Raw genomic sequence first — 23,644 nt, forward strand, 5'->3', positions numbered from 1 at the left:
TCCAGTCAAGGGGATATGCCCGGGTTGCAGGCTCAATCAGTGTGGGGCATGCAGGAGGCAGCCGATCAATGATTCTCTCTTATCAATGATGTCTCTTTCTCTTTCCCCCTCCCTTCCTCTCTGAACTCAATAAAAATATATTAAAAATAATAAAGTAAAAAAGAACAAAATAGAAATTCTAGTGCTAAAGAACTCAATAAATAAGATGAAGAATGCATTAGAAAGCACTGGAAATAGAACAGACTATATGGAAGAGAAAATTAGTGAGCTTGAAGAATTTATAAATAATTCAGGTGGAGCCGAAACCGGTTTGGCTCAGTGGATAGAGCGTCGGCCTGCGGACTGAAAGGTCCCAGGTTCGATTCCGGTCAGGGGCATGTACCTGGGTTGCGGGCACATCCCCAGCGGGGGGTGTGCAGGAGGCAGCTGATCGATGTTTCTCTCTCATCGATGTTTCTGACTCTCTATCTCTCTTCCTTCCTCTCTGTAAAAAATCAATAAAATATATTTTAAAATAAATAAATAAATAAATAAATAAATAATTCAGGTGGAAGAGAACCAAGATTTGTAAAAAATGAAATAACTCTACAAAAGCTATCCGAGTCTGTTAGAATGGGAAACATAGGATAATGGGTATCCCAGAAGGAGAAGTGAAGGAGAAGGGAACAGAGAGCCATTTAATAGATAAGAACTTAATTTTGGGGAAGGAACTGGACATACAAGCACAAGAAGCTAATAGAACATCTAATTATCCTATATAATAAAGAGGTAATATGCAAATTGACTGTCACACCCTTGTACAAGATGGCCGCACCCATGTGGGCACAAGATGGCCGGCAGGGAGGGAAGTTGTGGGCGACCAGGCCTGCAGGAGAGGGCAGTTGGGGGTGACCAGGCCTGCAAGGGAGGGCAATTGGGGGGACCAGACCTGCAGGGAAGGGCAGTTAGGAGCGACCTGGCTGGTCGGGGAGGGCAGTTGGGGGCAACCGAGCCTACAGGGGAGGGAGGGCAGTTGGGGGGAACCAGGACTGCAGGGGAGGGCAGTTAGGGGCAACCAGGCCAGCAGGGGAGGCAATTGGGGGCGACTGGGCCGGCAGGGGAGCAGTTAGGCATCGATCAGGCCGGCAGGGGAGTGGTTAGGGGATGATCAGGCTGGCAGGCAGAAATGGTTAGGGGCAATCAGGCAGGCAGGTAGGCGAGCTGTTGGGAGCCAGCAGCCCCGGGTTGTGAGAGGGATGTCCGACTGCCAGTTTAGGCCCGATCCCTGTGGACATCCCCCGAGGGGTCCCAGATTGGAGAGGGTGCAGGCTGGGCTGAGGGACACCCCCCTCCCCAGTTCACAAATTTTGTGCACCCAGTCCCTAGTCTCCAAGACACGTTATATTAAAACTGTCTAAAGTCAATGGTAAAAATAAGAATTCTTAAAGCATTCAGGGAAGAAAAGACAGTAACTTAAAAAGTAACCCCCTTCAGGCTCTCATCATATTTCTCAGCAGAAACTTTACAGGTCAGATAATGGAATGACATACTCAAAATAGTGAAAGATAAAAACTGCCAGACAACCATATAACCAGCCAAGTTATCTTTCAGATATGAAGAAGAAATGAGGACCTTCTCAGACAAAAAAAAAAAAAAAACAACAAAGAAAATACTGAAGGAGTTCACCACATCCTTGGCTTGTAAGAAATGTTGAAGGGAGCTGTTCTACTGTAAATAAAAAAAACACAGAAGTATACCAAACTTTGAGTAAGGTGATAGAATCAGAAAATTCTAACTCTATCACAGACTAGAGTGTTAGACAATTATAGCATGAAGGTTAAAGGGGAAAAGAGGATTAAAAATAATAGCTACTTCAATTTGATAGTGAATATACATCATAAAAAGGGATAATTTGTGACAACAAAAACATAAAAGGGGAGGAGGAAAGGAACAAAACTTGTATAGGCAAATGAAGATAATACGCTATTAGAAGAAAAATGACTCTTTTCTCTAAAAGGTGTTATATAAGCTTCATGGTAACCACACAAAAAAATGTCACACCATGATCAAGTTCAAGTTATTCCAAGAGAAGTAGGGATGGTTCAATATCTTCAAATCAATCAACATGACACACCACATTAACAAAATGAAGGATAAAAATCATATGATCATCTCATTAGATGTAGAAAAAACATCTTAAAAGATTCAACATCCATTTATCAAAAAAACTTTCAATAAAATGTATAAGTAAAGTACCTTAACATAATAAAGGTTAGATATGGCAAACCTAGAGCTAACATCATAGCAATGGCGAAAAACTGAAAGCTTTTTCTTTAAGATCAAGAACAGGACGAAGATGCCCACTCTTGCCACTTTTGTTCAAAACAGAATTGAAAGGCCTAGCCAGAGCAATCCTATATAATAAAAGGCTAATATGCAAATTGTCCCCTAGACTGGGAGCTCTACCAGGGGGTGGGGCAGGCCGGCCAACCGCCCATGGCCCCTCCCCGCAGCTGGCCCCACTCACGATCAGGGGCGGGTCTGCCGGACCCCACCCGTGCACCAATTCGTGCACTGGGCCTCTAGTTAGGCAATAAAAGAAATAAAAGGCATCCAAATTGGAAAAGAAGAAGTAAAACTATTTGTGGATGCCATGATTTTATATAGAAAATCCTAAAGACTACACCCGAAAACTATTAGGAATAGTAAATGAATATAGTAAAGTTGTGGGGTATAAAATCAATATGTAAAAATCTGTTGTGTTTCTATACACTAGCAAACTATCAGAAAGAGAAATCAAGAATCTCATTTACAATTGCAACAAAAAGAATAAAATACTGAAGAATATTATTTAACAAAGGAGGTGAAAGTCCTGTACCCTGAAAATAAAAGATATTAATAAAAAATATTGAAGACATAAAAAATGGAAAGATAGCCCATGCTCAGGAATTGGAAGAATTAACAATGTTAAAATGCCCATATTGCCCTAACCGGTTTGGCTCAGTGGATAGAGCATTGGCCTGCGGACTCAAGGGTCCCAGGTTCGATTCCGGTCAAGGGCATGTACCTTGGTTGTGGGCACATCTCCACTGGGGAGTGTGCAGGAGGCAGCTGATCGATGTCTCTCTCATCGATGTTTCTAACTCTCTAACCCTCTCCCTTCCTCTCTGTAAAAAATCAATAAATATATGTATTAAAAAAAATGCCTGTATTACCCAAAGCAATCTACAGACTCAATGAAATCCCTATCAAAATATCCATGGCATTTTTCGCAGATATAGAACAAAAACATCCTCAAATTTGTATGGACCTACAAAAGACTCTAAATAGCCAAAACAATCCTGAGTAAAAAGAACTAAGCCAGAAGTATCACACTCCTGTTTTCAAACTAGTCTACAAAGCAAGAGTAATCAAAACAGCATGGTATTGACAGAAAAACAGACATATAGACCAATGGAACAGAATTGAGAGCCCAGAAATAAAACACATATACAGACAGCTAAATTACAACAACGGAGCCAAGAACATACAATGAAGAAAGTAAAGTCTCTTCATAAAATAGTGTTGGGAAAACTGGACAACCACATGTAAAAGAATGAAAATGTCTTACATCATACACAAAAATTGACTCAAAATGGATGAAAGACTGATGTAAGACCTGAAACTATATGCTACATAGAATACAACATGGGTGCTAAGCTCCTGGACATCAGCTAGCAACATTTTTGTGGATTTGACCTCAATAGCAAGGGTAACAATAACAAAAATAAACAAATAAAACTACAAACTAAAAGCCTCTGCACAGCAAAGGAAAACATCAACAAAACAAAAGAGCAAACAACTAAATGGAAGAAGATATTTTCAAATGATATTTCTGATAAGGGGTTAACATGCAAAATATATCATGAACTCATACAACTCAACAACAACAAAAACAAGCTGATTAAAAAAAATGAGCAGAGGATCTGAATAGACATTTTTCCAAGAAAGACATAGAAATGGCCAACAAATATATAAAAAGATGTACAATATCACTAATTATTAGGGAAATACAAATCAAAACCACAATGAGATATCACCTCATATTTGTTAAAACAGCTATCATCAAAAAGATAAGAAATAAGTGTTAGAGAGGATGTGGAGAAAAGGGAACACTTATACCTTGACTAGAGGCCCAGTGCACAAAATTCATGCACTGGGGGGCGGGGGGGGGGGGGGGGCGGGTGTCCCTCAGCCCAGTCTGCACCCTCTCCAATCTGGGACCCCTCAGACATCCTTCTCACAATCCGGGACTGCTGGCTCCCAACCGCTTGCCTGCCTGCCTGCCTGATTGCCCCTAACCGCTTCTGCTTCCCAGCTTGATCACGCCCTAACCACTCTCCTGCCAGCCTGATCGACGCCTAATTGCTCCCCTGCTGGCCCAGTCGCCCCCAACTGCCCTCGCCTGCTGGCCTGGTCACCCCTAACTGCCCTCCCGGCTGGCCTGATCGCCCACAACTGCCTTCCCCTGCTGACCATCTTGTGGCCATCTTTTGACCACATGGGGGTGGCCATCTTGTGCAAGGGTGTGATGGTTAATTTGCATATTACTGCTTTATTATATAGGATACTGGGATTGTAAATTGGTGCAATCACTATGGAAAACAGTAATGGAGGTTCCTAAAAGAAATTAGGAATAGAACTACCATATGATCCAGCTATTCCACTTGTAGGTATTTGTCTGAAGAATACTGCCCAGCTGGTGTGGCTCAGTGATTGAACCAGGAGGTCATGGTTCGATTCCCAGTCAGGGCATATGCCTGAGTTGTGGGCTTGATCCCCAGAGTGGGGGCATGCAGGAGGTAGCTGATCAATGATTCTCTCTCATCATTGATGTTTCTATCTCTCTATCCCTCTCCCTTCCTCTCTGAAATCAATAAAAATATCTATTAAAAAAAGATTATGAAAACACAAATTCAAAAATATATATGTACCCCCATGTTTATTGCAGCATTATTTACTATAGCACAGATACCTAAATAAACTGTTCATCAACAGATGACTAAAGATTTGTTACGTGCGCACGCACAAACACACACATACACCTGAATACTACTTGGCTATAAAAAAGATGAAATATTGCCTTTTACGACACAGATGGACTTTAGAGTATTATGCTAAGTAAAGTAAGTCAGATAGAAAATTGTATGATTTCACTCATATAGAACGTAAAGAAAAAAAAAGAAACAACAAACTAAAACAAACTCAAAGATAAGGACAACAGACTGGTGGTTATCAAAGGGGAAAGAAGGTGGAGCGGGAGGCAAAATGGTTAATAAGGGTCAAATGTATACTGACAGGTGGAAACTATTTTTGGTGGTGAACATGTTATTTATAATGTATACAGATAACAAATTGTAATGTTGTACATCTGAAATTTACATAATGTACCAATGTTACCATTTACCAATGTTACTTCAATTTAAAAAAAAAAGCTTATTCAGTTTATTATTAAGGCAACATGCATACACAGACAGATAATTAGAGAAAAAGGGAAAAAGTTTAAATTTATAAATCTACTCATTTTATATAAATTAACATCAAGATTTGGGCAATGAATCCACAAAGGAATTCAAATTTTCAGTGTTATTTTAAAGATAAAAACATAATTTGTTTCCTGCAAATACAAAGAATATGTTTGCATTGGTATCAATAAAATTTCTAGGAGTGAAAAATACATAAGAAAGCAAAACAAAGTCTGACCATTTTCAAAAACAGAAATTAGAATCTTATGTCAGTTTGAATTCTGAAATATCAGAGAAGCTTTTACAGAGAAAAATGTAAGTTAACCCTTCTGCACTCTGCAATTTTTAATTATTTAGTTAGTTAGTTAATCCTCACCTAAGAATATTTTTTCCATTGATTTTTAGAGAGAGGAGGAAAGAACAAGAGAGAGAGAGAGAGAAGATGATGTGAACAAGACATATTGATCGGTTGCTTCCCACATGCCCTCACCGGGACTAGGGATGGGGATTGAACCAGCAACCCAGGTATGTGCCCTTAACTGGCAATCAAACCCGAGACTCTTCAGTCCGAGAAATGATGCTCTAAGCCAGTGATGGTGGATCTATGACACCATCGTTTTTTTGGTTGATTTTTCGTTGTTAAATGGCATTTAAATATATAAAATAAATATCAAAAATATAAGTCTTTGTTTTACTATGGTTGCAAATATAAAAAAATTTCTATATGTGACACGGCACCAGAGTTAAGTTAGGGTTTTTCAAAATGCTGACACGCTGAGCTCAAAAGATTCGCCATCACTGCTCTAAGCACTAAGAGAAACTGGGCAGGGCATTTTCTTTTTAATTTTTCAATTAAACTTGACATTCAATATTATTTTATACTAGAGGCCCAGTGCATGGATTCATGCACCAGTGGGGTTCCTTGGCCTGGCCTGTAGGGATCAGGCTGAAACCGGCTCTCTGACATCCCCTGAGGGATCCTGGATTTCAAGAGGGCAGTTCTTGGGTGACGCACCCTGGAATCAGGCTCTCTCCTCTCTGGTTCCGGGTGTGTCACCTGAGAACTGCAGCTGCCAAGTCACCGCAGCTCAGCAGCTCCTATGTTGGGCGTCTGCCCCATGGTGGTCAGTGCGCATCATAGCTACTGGTTGGAGCATCTGCCCCCTGGTGGTCATTGCGTGTCAGAGCTACCAGTCAGACGGTCAAAAGGTCAGATGGTCGCTTAAGCTTTTATATATATAGATTAGTTTCAGGTGTATAGCATAGTGTTTAGACATTTATATAGTTTACAAAGTGATCCCCCATAATTCTAGTATTACCCACCTGGCACCACTATACATAGTTATTACAATACTAGAGGCCCGATGCACGAAATTCGTGCAAGAGTAGGCCTTCCTTTCCCCAGCTGTCGGCATTGGCTTCCCTCTGGCATCCGGGACCCGGGCTTCCCTCTGGCATCCGGTACCCGGGCTTCCCTCACAGCCCCTGATTTGTCCGGAAGGTCGTCCGGAAGGACATCTAGTCTAATTAGCATATTATGCTTTTATTATTATAGATTATTAACTATATGCTTACGCTGTACTTACATCCCCATGACTATTTTGTAACTACCAATTTGTACTTAATCTCTTCACTTTTTTCACCCAGCTCCTTAACTCCATGCCCATCTGGCAACCATCAGTTTGTGCTCTGTATCTATGAGTCTGTTCCTGTTTATACCTATTTTTTTTACTAAATAACAACATTAGAAAACATAATCTCTTCAGTTAAATCATTCTGTTGTGGATTCATCTGACCATTATCAGTGTACTAATGTAGTTTTTTTTCTCAAAGTACCTCAAATTCATTATTTAAATAATTACAAGCTAATAATTTTATAAGGTTACATAGCTGTGTATGCTATGTTTATCATTCTATAGGCTTTAAAAATGATGAAAGGACATAAAAATAGAAAATTTTCCATTGTCATAGGATTTCACTATCATAGTACAAAAGACAATTACATTGTAGAAAAAAAAAAGGAAAACTAGATGTAAAACTTAAGACTACCTGGCTATCCACAGCTATTACATGAGTTCATTGATAGTAAAATGTCATATTTTAGATCAGTGTTGCCCAAACGAACTTTCTATGAGGATGGAAATGTTCAATAATCTGCACTGTCCAACATGGCAGCCACTAGTCACATATGGCAATAAGAATTTGAATCCTTGCTAGTGAGACTAAACTGAACTTTTAATTTTACTTAGTTAAAAATTTTAATTAACCACAGCTAGTGACTACTGCATTGGATAGTACAGCTCTAGATGGACAGCAGCAGATTCCTTATTCAAAATATTTAGTCTGTGTTCCAATTATCCCACTCTCAGTGAGGAGTCAAAAGAACATCCTTAACTTATGCCCTCAGTTGAATATCACACAATGAAAATTCCATTTTTCTTTGCCAAACCTACCATCTTTTAAAAAAATCTTATTCACCTAATTTTTATTTCAGTATATTATTGTAATTCTTTTTTCTTATAAGCTATTGTTAATCTCTTAATGTGCCTAATTTATAAATTATACTCTATCATAGGTATGTACATACAGGACAAAACATAGTATATTGGGTTGGTACTATCTGTGGTTTCAGGGAGTCTTGGAATGTACCCCTGTGGATAAGAGGGACTACTGTATTTATGTTTTTAATTGTTTAGGAACAGCCAAACCTAAATATATTAAAGAATTGATCATTACTGCCACTGATCATATTTATTCTGGTAAAACACTGATTTTCTAAAATTGCTTTCTTTGTGTAATGCCAAATGGGCATGGTTTTAAAAAATGGACCTTCTTGGTTTCATCAAGTCAAAACCATGGTAGGATGCATTCACATAGTCTTATATACAGACTAGAGGCCTGGTGCATGAAAATTCATGCACTGGAGGGGGGGTCCCTCAGCCCGGCCTGCCCTCTCTCACAGTGCAGAAGCCCTCAGGGGCGGGAGGTGACCCGGCGATCAGGGGAAGGCGATGCCCCATCACACCTCTGCTGCTACCACTGCCGGCAGTGCAAGCCTCAGCCGGCCCTGGTTACCTGAGCCTCGGGCGGCTCTGGGCAAGTGGGCAGCCGCCATCCGAGGTTTGCCTGCGCCCTGGGCTGGCCCTGGGCAGCTGAGGGGCTGAGGGGACTGGGGGACTCCGGAGGCAGGTGTATAGCATGGCCGGGCCCACCTGGGGGCGGGTCTGGCCTTGCCACACACCTGCCGCCCTGGTGGGGTTGAGGGGACTGGGTGGCGCCATCTTGTGGCTGTGGGCGCCACCATCTTGGAGGGCATGGCAGCAATTAGCATATTCCCTCCTTATTGGCTGTGGGTGCCGCCATCTTTGAGGGCGGGGCAGTCAATTAGCATATTTCCTCCTACTGGCTGTGGGCACCACCATATTTGTGACGGTGTGAGGGTCAATTAGCATATTCCCTCTTTATTAGCTAGGACTAGAGCAGTGGTTGGCAAACTGCGGCTCACGAGCCACATGCGGCTCTTTGGCCCCTTGAGTGTGGCTACAAAGTTTCAATTGCACTGTATGTGCACGCCCGCACGTGGTATTTTGAGGAAGAGCCACACTCAAGGGGCTGCAGTTTGCTGACCACTGGACTAGAGGCCAAGTGCATGGATTCATGCACTGGCGGGGTCCCTTGGTCTGGCCTGTGCCCTCTTGTAATCCAGGACCCCTTGGGGGATGTCTGGACTGCTGGTTTCGGCTCAATCCCTGCAGGCCAGGCCACCAGGGCACGAATCCGTGCACCAGGCCCATTTCAGCCTTATCCCCACAGGCCAGGCCGAGGGACCCTACCAGTGCACGAATCCATGCACCTGGCCACTAGTATGCATATAAGATCTTTGGTTAATCGCTTCACGCCCTCACTCCTCCCCCCTTCCCTCTGAGATTCATCAGTCTGTTCCATGTTTCCATGCCTGTGTGTTGAGCGTCTACCCGCCGGTGGTCTTGTGCATCATAGCTACCTGTTGAACGGTCCAACAGTCCAACAGTTGGACAGTTGCTTAGGCTTTTATATATATTGATTCCTATCTTACTACCGAAATAATTGTAAAGTACAAAATCTCCATTGCTCACAGATGATGTACTAAATGGATAAATGCCTAATCCAGCTGTGCTTTGTATATAAGCTATGATTCTCAATAATCAATTACTTTAATGAATAATTAGAAATACTATTTTTAAAGCAATTACAGGCATAGTATACACTTCTTTAAAGATTGTCCTAACTGACCTTTTAGTAAAAAGAAAGTCTTCAAAAGTATTGGCTAGTTCTGGCCACATACTGTCAAATTTTCCAGAAGAAGCATGCTGCCGGGCAACCGGCAGCCCGATAGAAAGAACTTTGAGGAGAGAAGACACTGCCAGTTTCCATGTGCTTTCAGAAGGGCAGGAATACTTCAAACTGAGAGGAACCCTAAGGGTCTGTGAAAATAAAGACAATTTAAGATAAGTATTCATTAAAATTTGTACACACAACTTTATTTTTTTTAAATTATAGAGAAAAAATAATAGCATAGGAATTTCATTTAAAGAAGGATGTTATTTTCTAGAAAGACCAATTCTCCATTATAGTCTTCAAATCCTACTGCCTAGAAAAATATACTTTTAAATCCTATCTCCAGTGACCCTGAAAAAGTAACAACACTTAAAAAAAAGGTTTTTATTGATTTTTAGAGAGAAGGGAAGGGTGAGGAAGACAGAGAGAGACAGAGGAAAAAACAAGAAATAAGCTTTTGGAGAATGGACACAGTCAAGAAGAGATGAATTTTTAAAATAACTGTCAACACCGGAAACTAACATAACATTGTATATCTATTCTAATTGAAAAGTAAAAATGACTATTAAAATTATGCATGATCAATTGAATCAATGGGCTGAATTGTGAATTTCTCCCTGAATGTTCAACATCAAAGTATGAGAAGTATCATCCTAAGAAACAGGACCCTCAACTCATTGTCTTATGTGACAAAATTTAGGAATTGCAAAAAATCTAATGCATATTCACTTAATAGTTTTCATTTTAAAAACTTCATACTTCAGATAAACAGGTTTCTAAGTATTATCCATGAACACTGGAGAAAAGTCACTATAAGTAATAATATAAATTGTATTTTCATTATATGATAAAACATTATTATCTAAAGGGTTACTTCAATAATACTGTCATTATCAAATAAAAGTATAAACATTTTTTTAAAAGAAATACCTTAATGATATTCTGGAGTACTTTCTCATTCACCACTGCTTTGTGACAGGCTGTTTTTTGGTATAAATCCACAACAACTTCCAAAGATCTTTCAGCAAACGGTACATAATTCAAGGCTACCCATTCCGCCTACAAAGTAATATTTTCACATGGAATTAAAAATAAATGAGATGAAATGAAATTGTATTGCTTTCAAACAGAAAGCTTCTTTGTCTTAAAGTTCAGGCCTTGGTTTTATGTCAGATTATATTACATGCAAAGTGTTCAAAGAGATATGTACTTCATGAGATAATAATTTTCAGCCAGGCAAAAATCAAAATTATCGTGAAAAGCACATAGAGCATTCTATCAAGAACTGGAAAAGATGTACTTTGTTGTCAATAGGTTAGGACAATTTTAGGAAATTTAACTCACCGGTGCAAATAGTTGGATCTATTGTGATTCCATTGTGTTGCAAGACAAATAGAATGAAAAGAGTTAATACACATTAAAACTACTTTTCGGACCATGTAAAATTATAATTTTTATGTTGTATGAACAAAATCAGCATGTGCATGCATTCAGAAATTTACTTTTCTCCTAAGCCAAAACAGAGTTAAAATTTGCCAATTATGGTTATAAAAATCTTCTATGTAAAATCCAACTAAATTTCACACCAGTAGTAGACTTCTTATTTAATCACACAGATATTGTCATTCTGCATTGTAGTTATCTATTTTAGGAAAGATTAGGCTTAAGGATTTAGAAGTCATTTTATAGTGGGCTGGGGCAGCCAAGAAAGGAACTTTGAAGAAGATGTACTACAGCGTAACATGAAAGGCCAAACTTCCTAGAAAACCATTTGGGAAATGAAAATCATAAGCAAGAAAAAAAGAAACACAGAAAAGATTCTATACATAGTATTTCTTTTAGGTTAAAACTGTTACCAGACATACAAAAGTTTATATGTGAATGAAAAATTTCTGAGGTAATCAGAGTTCCTCTTAAGTAGAACTTACTTGTACTTATAAGCCATAAAATCTTATATAGTAAATATAATTTAGAGTAAATTACCTGATTATATTTTGCATTTGCAATGTGCTTTGTTTCCAGTTGTCCATACTGTGGAGGTTTACAGGAAAATTCTACAAATGCCAGTAACTGGTCAAATATAGCTGGATACATTATCTGCATATTTTCTGGTCCTACACAGATGGCCTATAAAAGCAAAATATGAACAGCAGAATGCATAATCTGAATTCTATTAAGTTCTTTACTGTTACATGCATCTGCTTAACCAAATAATCTTAAAAACTGACCTATTTTATGTATCATACAATCTTTTATAAGCCCTGAAGAACATTTAAGCTATTTTAAACTATTATTGAGTAAAGTATAGGCTAAATGTATAAATCAACTAAAAACTTCTTAAAAATAAAAAGTGTAATATTGCCCTGGCTGGGTTTCTCAGTGTGTTAGAGCATCTGCCCTCGGACCGAAGGGGTGTGGGTTCAATTGCCAGTCAGGGGCACATACCTCAGTTGCTGTTCAACATCAGGCCCTGATCAGGGCACACGTGGTAGGCAACCAATTGATGTGCCTCTCATGTTGATGTTTCTTTCTTTCTCCCCACCCCTCTCCCCCTTTCATTCTCTCTAAAAAATCAATGGAAAAAATATATTTGGGGCAGCAGCGATCCACCAGCCCGCCCTGGCGTCCCGTGTGCGACCTGACCCAGGGCGGGTGGGGCAGGACAGCGTGGCTCCTCTGTCACCCCAGCTTCCTCATCACAGCTCCCTTGGGGGCCTAAGACTTTAGTCGGACATCCCCCGAGGGCTCCCTGGTTGCCAGAAGGATGTCTGACTGCAAGCTTAGGCCTGATCCCCTGGGGAGTAGGCCTAAGTCGACAGGTGGACATCCCCCAAAGGGTCCTGGACTGCAAATGGGCGCAGGCTGGGCTGAGGGATCCCTCCCCCCCTTGTGCACAAATTTTTGTGCACCAGGCCTCTAGTATATATATATTTTAAAATATATTTTATTGATTTTTTTTTACAGAGAGGAAGGGAGAGGGTTAGAGATTTAGAAACATCGATGAGAGAGAAACATCGATCAGCTGCCTCGTGCACACTCCCCACTGGGTATGTGCCTGCAACCAAGGTACATGCCCTTGACTGGAATCGAACCTGGGACCCTTGAGTCTGTAGGCCGACGCTCTATCCACTGAGCCAAACCGGTTAGGGCAGGGTAGTATATATTTAATAATGTCTAAAATACCTGAATATAGACTTGATTTTAAAGATTACAATATTTTAATATGATTAAACTTATTGCTACAAATAATTTTATAAAACAGAATAAAATGCCCATCTTATCATTGCAGGTTTTAATTACCAATTCAAATATGTCAAAAGTACTTAAATAAATCTTAGGTTTTTATTTTTTTCTAGCCACAAATGTGTATTTTCCTCTCAACCTTTCGTATTTTCCTGTTTGAGTGTTTATCTATCTCTGTAAGAAAAATATTTAATGATATTACTTATAGAATGCCTAAAATATATCTGTGCTCTACAAAACAAAAAAAAAACATGATCACTCTACACTCTACTCTCAAAATACTAAGTCAAAATTCATAGCATTCAAATTTTTAAGGAATTTCTTTAAAAAGATATTTACAACATTTATATTTGTATGTAATCCGTAGCTTTTTAACTGCCAGGCAATAGATTAGTTTCATTTTCTCTAAGAGAAGATATAGCCATTTAGCTGTACCTAAAACTTTAGCTATAACTGTCCTAAGATAGAAAGTGGATAAGCAAAGTGCTGCCCATACCTAAGTTAGATCATTTTATAATTACAATGTGAAAAAATAACACCATGTCTCAATATTTAGCTATTTTTGCCAGAAATAGTGAATGGAGAACCTGAATGATAAAAGAATTTTCTCTAGCCCTGGCCGGTGTGGCTCAGTTGGTTGGAATGTTGTTCCCTTTCTCAAAAGGTGGCAGGTTCAATACCATATTATATTATTTTCAAGTAATAGATACAGTGAAAATTAACAATGCAAAATATTAATTGATATAAATGAACAATATAAAGCTTCTTAAGTTTCAGGTTGAAGGTATATGTTGTTTTCAAAGCTCAGAACAAATTCCTAGTAACTGGGATGAATGATTCCACTTATTGTCTTATTGCTAAAGCAGAGGCTGTTTTTTTGTTTTGTTTTGTTTTAATGATATACTTTTTTCTCTTGAAGAGAGTTTTTTGGTATTTGTTGTTTCTTCTTTATTTTTATCCTCTACACATATATAAAAGTTTGAATTAAACATCTGAATGAGAGTTGTAGATTATAGGCATCCCACAAGGCCTGTGGCTTTTCTTTTCTTTTTTGATAAAATTACTTTTCCGTTCTCTCTAGGGCAGTCTATGAGTGATTTATGAGCATGATCAAGCAAGGGGGGAAAAGTAATTATTGAGAACCTACATCCCCCACCACCACAATTAAAAACAGCTATTTTTATTTCAATTGTGGAAAACTGATATTCCTACAATAAATTTTTTTAATGCCAGATTCTCTTAAATTTGAAGTTTCTACATAATTTGTTTCTCTGTATAATAGGGTTAAACAGATAAAGAATTACTGCTCAGCTAGACTTCTTCCAGAGGCAATTAAGAGGTATTGCCATATAGCAGAAACCACCATTCTTCATATGCAAATGTTCATCATTCCAGCTGGATATGTGCAATCAGTTAAATGGAAAACATGATTTACAGTACATAAATGGTTACGGATCACACATGTATAGTCAAGTATTAGTTCCATTCTAATCTATGTATATAAAAGGCTAAGCGACTGTCTGACTGGTAGCTATGATGCTCAATGACCACTAGAGGAAGGCACTCCAACTGGTAGCTATGACGCTCACTGACCACAAGGGGGCAGATGCTCAACACAGGAGCTGCCAAGCTATGGTGACTTGGCAGCGGCGGTACTCCGGTGACGCACCCTGGAACCAGAGAGGAGGGAGCCCGATTCCAGGGTATGTCACCCAAGAACTGCCTTCTTTTTTTTCTTTTTTTTTTAAATATATTGTTATTGATTTTTTACAGAGAAGAAGGGAGAGGGATAGAAAGTTAGAAACATCGATGAGAGAGAATCATCAATCAGCTGCCTCCTGCACACCCTTTACTGGGGATGTGCCCGCAACCAAGGTACATGCCCTTGACTGGAACCGAACCTGGGACTCTTCAGTCCGCAGGCCGACGCTCTATCCACTGAGCCAAACCAGTTAGGGCAAGAACTGCCTTCTTGCAATCTGGGACCCCTTGGGGGATGTCAGAGAGCCAGTTTTGGCCCGATCCCCACAGGCCAGGCCGAGGGACCCACCTGCCGGAGGGACCTCGCTCACTCTGCAGATGCCCTTTGAGCTGCAGTGCTGCCCCAGGTGCAGCTGGCCCAGGTGTAGCCTGCCAGGGAGGGGCAACGGGAGGTTGGCTCCAGAGTGTGTCCAGACTGTCTCGCCCAGTCCCGCCCCGCTGGCCACCTTCTAATTAATTTCCTTTCAATGTTCATGAAGCCTTGCACCAGGCACTAGTATGTCATAGCTACTGAACTGGAATTGCTGACTTCAGTTGGCATTTTGTTCTCCAGCATTTTGGTTGTTGTGAATTGCACTAACAATTACATTAAATTTCAAAGAATTATTTGATTTTGATTTGGTGTTACTTGCTAATTGGAATTTATTCAATGATATTTAGGTCTGTTTTTGATAATTTTTTTTTCAGTAACAAAACACACATAGGTAAAAATATAACTTTCTTAAATTTCTGTAAAATACTTTATAAATTTATCCTTACTTCTTTTTTTAAAATAAGCTTCCAAGAATTCCAGAGCTAGATTTAATTGCAGATAAAAACATATATATATGTAATCCCACTGCCTATTAATTTTCTAACTACATAAGTACCAGACAAAAGCTGTTATTCCAAAAAGTATTAGCCTCTTATAAAGAGATGTATGAATAAACCAAAAATGCTGGTGAATAGAAACAATATGCAGGCAGTTTCTTAACGACTCTCAAAACAAACCTGAATTACCAGAAAATGACACGTTTTTAAAATAACTAGATCTTTACAATCCTGAACTTATCCCAAGTATATATACATAACAATCTTAATGATCCAGAATTAATTACCAAAAAAATACATAGCAAAGAAAAAAAACATGCATTTTTGCTTAGCCATTAAAATTCTATTACCTTTTGGAGAACATCTAAAGCTGTAAGTACAGCTTCCTGTAAACTTGTCAAAACTGCTTCAGTATAAGATGGAAGAATAAAAGGAGATGCATCTGAACTTATTGGGACAGAAACAGCACTGTGCAATATGACCCCCAATTTTTGCAAGTCATCCATGTTGAAACCAGTTTTTATGTGTTGGTAGAGAGCTGGATATATCTGAATTAAAGCTGTAAGAAAAGGCTGGCTGGGAATAAAAGTCAGTTTATCAAAAGTAATAGGAGGCTTAGTGCTTTCAGATCCAATTCTATACCAGGTATTCCACGCAGCCCACCAGAGATTCAAATCTTCAAGCTCATCAGTAACTACGGGCGGCTCAGAGCTACTGTATCTTCCAAGTCTTTCTCCAATGGAATCTGTTCTTACAAATGGCCTGCTCAGGCCGGGGCCTGATATTGACCCCAGAAGGACAGACACAGGTACATTAACTGCAGGCGGTGTCTCAGGCTTATCTGAGTCTCTGACAGGGGACACAATCTGTAAAATTTCCTGGAAGCTTTTCAGTGCAGCCAGAGATACTTCATTGTTTTTGCTGAGTGCTGCTGATTGTATATGGTCAAGAAGTACATCCCATGCTCTTGAAAAGTCTCCTATATTAAGAAGAGAAAAAATATATATATCACCATAAAAGTGAACAAATGTTCTCTATTAGACCCTTTAGAATCTATTTATTTTTCTGCTTAAATTCCTATGGAACTAGAAAAAACAGCTTAGGTACTAAGGTTACTAACAATGTGAATTAAAACCATTACAACTGGAAAATCCAGTAAATTATTTTTCAGATACAGGAACAAAGGGCACCAAAAAGAGATTAGATAATGGGTATATCAAACAATGTTTTGGTTTTAAAAACAAAACTCTGTAAATGTAACTATACATGTTTATACTATATCCTAGTACTTTTGCCAAAGGAGAAAGAAAAAAATTTAAGAGGGTAAAAACAAAAGCTTTTTAGTAACATCTTCAGTCTATCTATCTGCCTTTATTAATGATTAAGATGTTATCATTCTTAAATATATTGGAAAAGTTACAAGCTATAACAGTGTGAAACTTTATTTTATATGTCTAAATGGTTAAACTGACATTCCATTAAACTTTAAACTTTAGTTTTCATATTTAAATAATTTATAGTTATACAACTTTTTTAAAAAAGATTTTTCTCTTGCCCTGACCGGTTTGGCTCAGCGGATAGAGCGTTGGCCTGCGGACTGAAGGGTCCTGGGTTCGATTCCAGTCAAGGGCATGTGCCTGGGTTGCGAGCACATCCCCAGCAGGAGGCGTGCAGGAGGCAGCTGATCGATATTTCTCTTTCATCGATGTTTCTACCTCTCTATCCCTCTCTCTTCCTCTCTGTAAAAAAATCAATAAAATATATTTAAAAAAAATAATAAATAAAAAGATTTTTTTCTTGATTTTGAGAGAGAAAGGGAGAGTGAAAGAGAAACTTTGATGTGATAGTGAAACATCAATCAGCTGCCTCCTGCATGACCTCACCCCCAACAAGGGTCAAGCCCACAACTGGGGTATGTGCCCTGACTGGGAATCAAACCAGCAACCTTTCAGTGCACAAGACAACACCCAACCAACTGAGCCACATTGGTCAAGGCAGTTGTATAACTTTCTTAAACATTTTTCACCCATAATAGTTACCAGGACAAAATAAATAGACTGTCCTTTCATAATGAGTATAAATTTGTTTCCCTCACATGAAAATGAGTCAGCAAGGCATGAGCTGAATGGTAGTTGCTGGTTTCCACTGATCAATTCAATCTCTTGCTCTACTACTATGACCAACTAAACACATAATGAACCCAGGTGTAACTTGTTTCTATGAAGTCCAGCAAAAATGACCTTATTCCTAACAGCAATCTGGCCCAATGGTTTGTTAACAGATAGTTTTACTTTAAGAGCTGCTTTATTACCTACATACTTGCATTTAAATAATGCAAAAATCAGAGGAATTTACATTTTCCAAAGTAGGATAACATAAGTAGGTTATGGAACACATATAAATCATCGAGGTTTATAGCCTTGGAAAGGCTATAAATGACTTGATTTTATTTATTTAAAGTTATTTTAAAAAATGTTTTTCAATTACAGTTGACATTCAATATTATTTTATTTTAGTTTCAGATGTATAGCATAGTAGTTAGACACATATAATTTACAAAGAGATCCCCCCAATAATTCTAGCACCCCCTTGGCACCATACTTGATTTTTTTTTTTTTTTTTGAGGAAGCACTCAATTAACAGAAAAAGCTAGAAGCAGATCTGGTATGAAACAATAAATACTACTTTGCTTATATAGGACAAACTATAACACCTTCCCAGTTTTGTGCCTCTTTTCTATTCTCCTTTTTTTAATTAAAAATTAAGGTATAATTTTTTACATACAATAAAAAAGATTTTTTCAGTAAACTATTCAAAGAGCTTTGACAAATTATGTTTAAAAACTATCAAAATAGCTAAACAAAAGCAATTCCTCTATTAATATGCTCTATGTCTAGGAAAAAGTCATTTTTCTAAAAGACTAGGATAATTATATATTACACGTTTGTTAAAAATATGAACTTCATTCCAAATAAAAAACATTTTTAGTTTCAAATTGTAAAAAATTATCAACGCAAAACAAACTACGTAATATCTTCATTTCTAAAAATCTAAATCTATATCTATTAGTTCTTAGCTTTTAAAATAAAGTAACTATTATGGAGGTATTAAAAATGATGCTTATTTTGTCAAAACTCAGCAAATATACAGTTAAAATTGGTACATTTCATTGTACATAAAATTTAAATATGTTAATCGTAAAATGAAAAATGAAGCACTATAAGTTATTTTTTTTTAAAATAATGTACATGAAGATCACCACACAAAAAAACCTACAGAAAAAGTAAATATGCTTATGCTTTAACAAAAGCAGAAAAAAGTCAAATATAAAATAATAAACTAAAAAATAAAATATGTATAGCATGCTCAATTATGTACAAAAGTACTTCTGTTCACATTTTCTATCACCCCTATCACTCCCACCAGAATTGAAGATGCTATAATCTACACTGGCGTTTCTCAATCTCAGTAATATGGGCAGTTTTGGTTAAATACTTCTTTGTTGTGCATCTGTTGCCTCTACTCCCCAGATTCTAGCAGCACTTGTCCCTCATCAGTTGTGACAATCAAAAATGTCTCCAGACATTGCCAAATGTCCTGGAGGGAAAAGGGGGAGGGCAAAATTGGCCCTGGTTGAGAACCACTGATCTGCACCAATAGCTTCCTAACCAGTCTAATAGTATCCTGCCTGCCTTCCTTCCTTGCTGCCATTTCATACCATCCACAGTGACCTTTTAGAACTGCATGTCTGATCATGTCACAATATGAACTAAAACCGTTAGCTTTTCACTGCTGTTGGACGGAGTTCTAACTTATGAATATGACCTCCAGAATTTTGCATGGTTTGGCCTCTCTCCCTCTACAACTTCATCTGGAATCACACTTTCATTCCAAACCTTCAAACATGCTAAGGTCCTCAACATCTCCCACCCAATTTTCTTCTATCTCTTCTATATGTTCGCTCTGCCTATAAGGCCCTTCAGCTTTCATTTTGCCCTCACCTGATGAAATCTCATATCCTTGAAATCTCAGATAAAATAATGCTTTCTTCGGGAAGATTATCTGGACCTCACTGGTCTGGTTAAATACCTATTATAAGTTCATAATGCACCACTCCTTTGTACCATTTATAATTGTAGCAATTTTGCATTTTTAATGTAGTTATACTTCTTCCAAATGCCCATGACAGCAAAGATGGTGTATTTTTTGCTCATCATTATATTCCCTTGATGCTAGCCCACAGCAGATAATACTTATTTTTTCAATGAAAACTGCTTATGCACATATCGCACATTAACACCTGGCAGTTAAGATTACTCTTGGGAAGTAGCATTGTATATGAATTTCAAAAAAAATCTTTTGTATTTTCCAAATTTTCTTTATCATGAATTGTCTGTATCACCAGGAAAAGAAAAAAAAAAAGAATATATATGTATATATAGACCTAAAGGTTGCAGTAAATATCGTCTAGTGTTGAAGATTCTTGCTACTCCGGCCAATGTTAAAACCCATGTCTCAGCCCACTGCTTCTCTGCTGTGTCCCTTGAATGATGAATGAGAATATTGCCACCTCCGGATTCAATCTTTTCTTTGTCTGCAGTGGTAGAAGACTCTCGAACTCGGTCCAACAGATGAAAGAGAACCTGAATATTTATAAAAATACATATAAAAAGTATTGATAATATAGATTAGGAATTATTACAAAAATTATATCTGACAATCTAATCAATCCCCCTATGTTAGAAGAAATTGAACACTAGAAGTATTCTTATGTAAGTCATGGAATATGAAAAATTAAAATAAATTAGACTGTTGGGTTGAAGTGTTAGTGGAGCATCTATGGGATAATGTATTAAAAAAGGACAAAACTAATGAGAAGGGTCCAGGCAAAAAAATATAATTATGGGAGACATTTAGATAGAGCTTATAACTGATGCTTCAGGATTAGATGAAGATACTTGGAAAAATGAAACAGGAAATGGTTTTAGGACTTGGAAAATGTTTATATTTAAAGGGCAGATTCAGAGGAAGGAATAAGAAAATAAATTAAAATAAGAATTGAATACAGAACCAGAAGCATGCTGTGAAACAAACCAAGGAAAGAAATTTCATGGAGAAACTAATCAACAAGGTTAAATGCTACAAAAAAATGAGTAGGATAAGGAATGAGCATATGGCGAAAAACTTGGCAATTAGAAGACTACCTGTAGCCTGTGAACAATTTCTGTAGTTCTCAAATATGGTCTCAAAATCAGCAGCATTAGCATCACCCAGGAGCGTCATACATATGCAATTCTCAGGCCCCAGGACAAGGGTAAAAAGTCAAACTCTAGAGCAGGGGTAGGGAAAGCCTGGACCATGGGCAGTATAAGGCCTGAGAAATCATTTGATCTGGCCCTGCCAAGGCAACAGAAGGTGGGAGTAGAAATTCAATAAATCTAGGCACTTTTATCATAACAACATACATTTACACTAAGTGAATTCTATTAAGCAAATGATGTTGTAAGTATCCAAATGCCCATTGGCAGAACAAAGGTTCTGCTCTAGAGGATAGAGTGGTGGCTCAGCAATCTGTGCTTTAGTAAGTCCTCCAGGTGATTCTGTTACTGGCTAAGGTTTAAGAGACTCTGAAGTAGAATAATCTGGAAATCAAATTATAAGGGATAAGGGAGAGCAAGGAAGGTAAGGAAGAAATAAATCCCTGAGAATTAAGCAGCAAGATAAACAATGAAGCTGTTGAAAGGAAAACAGCTATAAGAGAAATTATCAGTTTGCTTTTAAAAACGGTAACAAAAAAGTTAAGCATGTTTCTGATCTGAGGAGCCAGGGGATAAAGTTGAGACAGAACACACAAGGGCTTTTAGTTATTTTTATTAGGAAATGTACATTAATTTTTTAAGACGACATTTTGAGGTCTCTTTATTAAATTGAAAACATTGTTAAATACAATTAAGGTTTACTATGCTGCCTATTGTCAAATTTACTGATCTCAAATATTCACAAAAGCAGTGGGAGGATTATAAATAGAATTTTATTAAAATGAAACAGATGGAACAAAAAAGAAGAGCCTAGCTGTTGACTTTGTAAGAAAGTTTTTAGAAGGGAATAAAAAAGAAAAACAAAAAAGAAAACTATATTTAATGAACGTAGAATTTACCAATTGAAGGTGACTTTTGTTTGATGATTCTGCAAGTAAATTTCAGTTGTTGATATTCTTTAATTCATAAAATTCTCATTTGATTATATTATATTTGAATTATGTGTAATGGTTTAGCAATTCCTATTTTTACCACTTGGGAAAATGGGGAAAAAGGGAAGGGCAAAGGCAGAAATCAGAGACAGAGATAAGAGATGAAGATAAAAAAAAAAAATGAGGTTTTAAATATTTAATCTGTTTTACGTAAAGTGCAATTTAAAATATGACAAAGCTAACATTTTCAGTTTTGTCAAATGCACAGATGCATGGAGTCAAGACAGTTTTCCTCAATAGTGGTGTTGGGAAAATTAGACAGATATATGCAAAAAAATGAAACTAGACCACCACTTACACCATTCACAAAAATAAACTCAAACTGGATAAAGGACTTAAATGTAAGATGGGAAACCATAAAAATCTCAGAAGAATCCATAGGAAGCAAAATAGCAGACAGCCTGGCTGGTGTGGCTCAGTAGTTAAGCATCGACCTATAAACTAGAAAGTTCCAGGTTCAATTCCCGGTCAGGACACATGCCTGGGTTGCAGGCTCAATCTCCAGTGTGGGGTGTGCAGGAGGTAGCCGATCAATGATTCTATCTCATCATTGATGTTTCTATTTCCCTCTCCCTTCCTCTCTGAAATCAATAAAAATATTTTTAAAAATAGCAGACATATGTTGTAGCAATATCTTTACAAATACTGCTCCTAGGACAATGGAAACAAATGGGACTATATCAAAATAAAAAGCTTCTGCACAGCAAAAGAAATCATCAACAAAACAAAAAGACAGCCCACTGCATGGGAGAATGTATTTGCCAATGTTATATCCCATAAGAGTTTAATCTCCAAAATTTATAGGGAACTCATACAACTTAACAAAAGGAAGATAAACAATCCAATCAAAAAATGGGCAAAGGACCTAAATAGACCTCTTTCGAAAGAGAACATATAGAAGGCCAAGAGACACATGAAAACATGCTCAAAGTCACTAATCATCCGAGAAATGCAAATATAAACAACAACGAGGTACCATCTCACACCTGTCAGAATGGCTATCATCAACAAATCAACAAACGGACAAGTGCTGGTGAGGATGCGGAGAAAAAGGAACCCTCGTGCACTGCTGGTGGGAATGCAGACTCGTGCAGCCACTGTGGAAAACAGTATGGAGTTTCCTCAAAAAATTAAAAATGGAACTCCCATTTGACCCGTAATCCCACTTCTAGGACTATATCCCAAGAAACTAGAAACACCAATCAGAAAAGATATATGCACCCCTATGTTCATAGCAGTACAACTTGCAATAGCTAAGATTTGGAAACAGCCTAAGTGCCCATCAGCAGATGAGTGGATTAAAAAACTGTGGTACATCTACACAATGGAATACTACGCTACTGTAAAAAAGAAAGAACTCTTACCATTCACAACAGCATGAATGGACCTGGAGAGCATTATGCTGAGCAAAATAAGCCAGTCAGAGAAAGAAAAATATCACATGATCTCAGTCATTTTCAGAATATAATGAACAACATAAACTGATGAACAAAAACAGATCCAGAGACAGAGAAGCATCAAACAGACCGTCAATCCTCAGAGGTCAGAGGGAAGGCAGGGGTGCGGCGTGGGGGGGACATTAAGAGATCAACCAAAGGACTTGTATGCATGCATATAAGCATAACTAATGGACACAGACACTAGGGGGATGAAGGCATGTGCTAGGAGGTGGGATGGCCAGGGAGAGGTCAATGGGGGAAAAAGAGAAAGATGTAATACTTTAAACAATAAAGAAATAAAGAAATAAATAAGAGATGGTACCCAAAGTAGATGAAACAAG

General features: G+C 38.0%; 1 protein-coding gene across 5 annotated transcripts in view; it reads right to left on the reverse strand.

Annotated features, from left to right (window-relative positions):
- Window positions 1-23,644, reverse strand: part of MON2 (MON2 homolog, regulator of endosome-to-Golgi trafficking) — a 121,332-nt gene that overhangs the window by 19,372 nt on the left and 78,316 nt on the right. For 4 of the 5 annotated variants that reach the window (XM_070409815.1, XM_070409819.1, XM_070409817.1 and 1 more), the window contains 6 exons: window positions 20,059-20,257; window positions 15,965-16,593; window positions 11,784-11,927; window positions 11,145-11,162; window positions 10,731-10,859; window positions 9,756-9,946 (listed from right to left, as the gene is read on the reverse strand). In XM_070409815.1, the coding sequence (XP_070265916.1) occupies window positions 9,756-9,946; window positions 10,731-10,859; window positions 11,145-11,162; window positions 11,784-11,927; window positions 15,965-16,593; window positions 20,059-20,257 (1,310 nt within the window). The remainder of the gene's footprint in view (window positions 1-9,755; window positions 9,947-10,730; window positions 10,860-11,144; window positions 11,163-11,783; window positions 11,928-15,964; window positions 16,594-20,058; window positions 20,258-23,644) is intronic. The other variant, XM_070409816.1, reaches the window with a different exon arrangement.

This window comes from Myotis yumanensis, unplaced genomic scaffold, assembly GCF_028538775.1.
Source record: "Myotis yumanensis isolate MYYU_CA2020_CCGP unplaced genomic scaffold, mMyoYum1.0.hap1 SCAF_3, whole genome shotgun sequence".
In the NCBI taxonomy this organism is placed as follows: Eukaryota; Metazoa; Chordata; class Mammalia; order Chiroptera; family Vespertilionidae; genus Myotis; species Myotis yumanensis.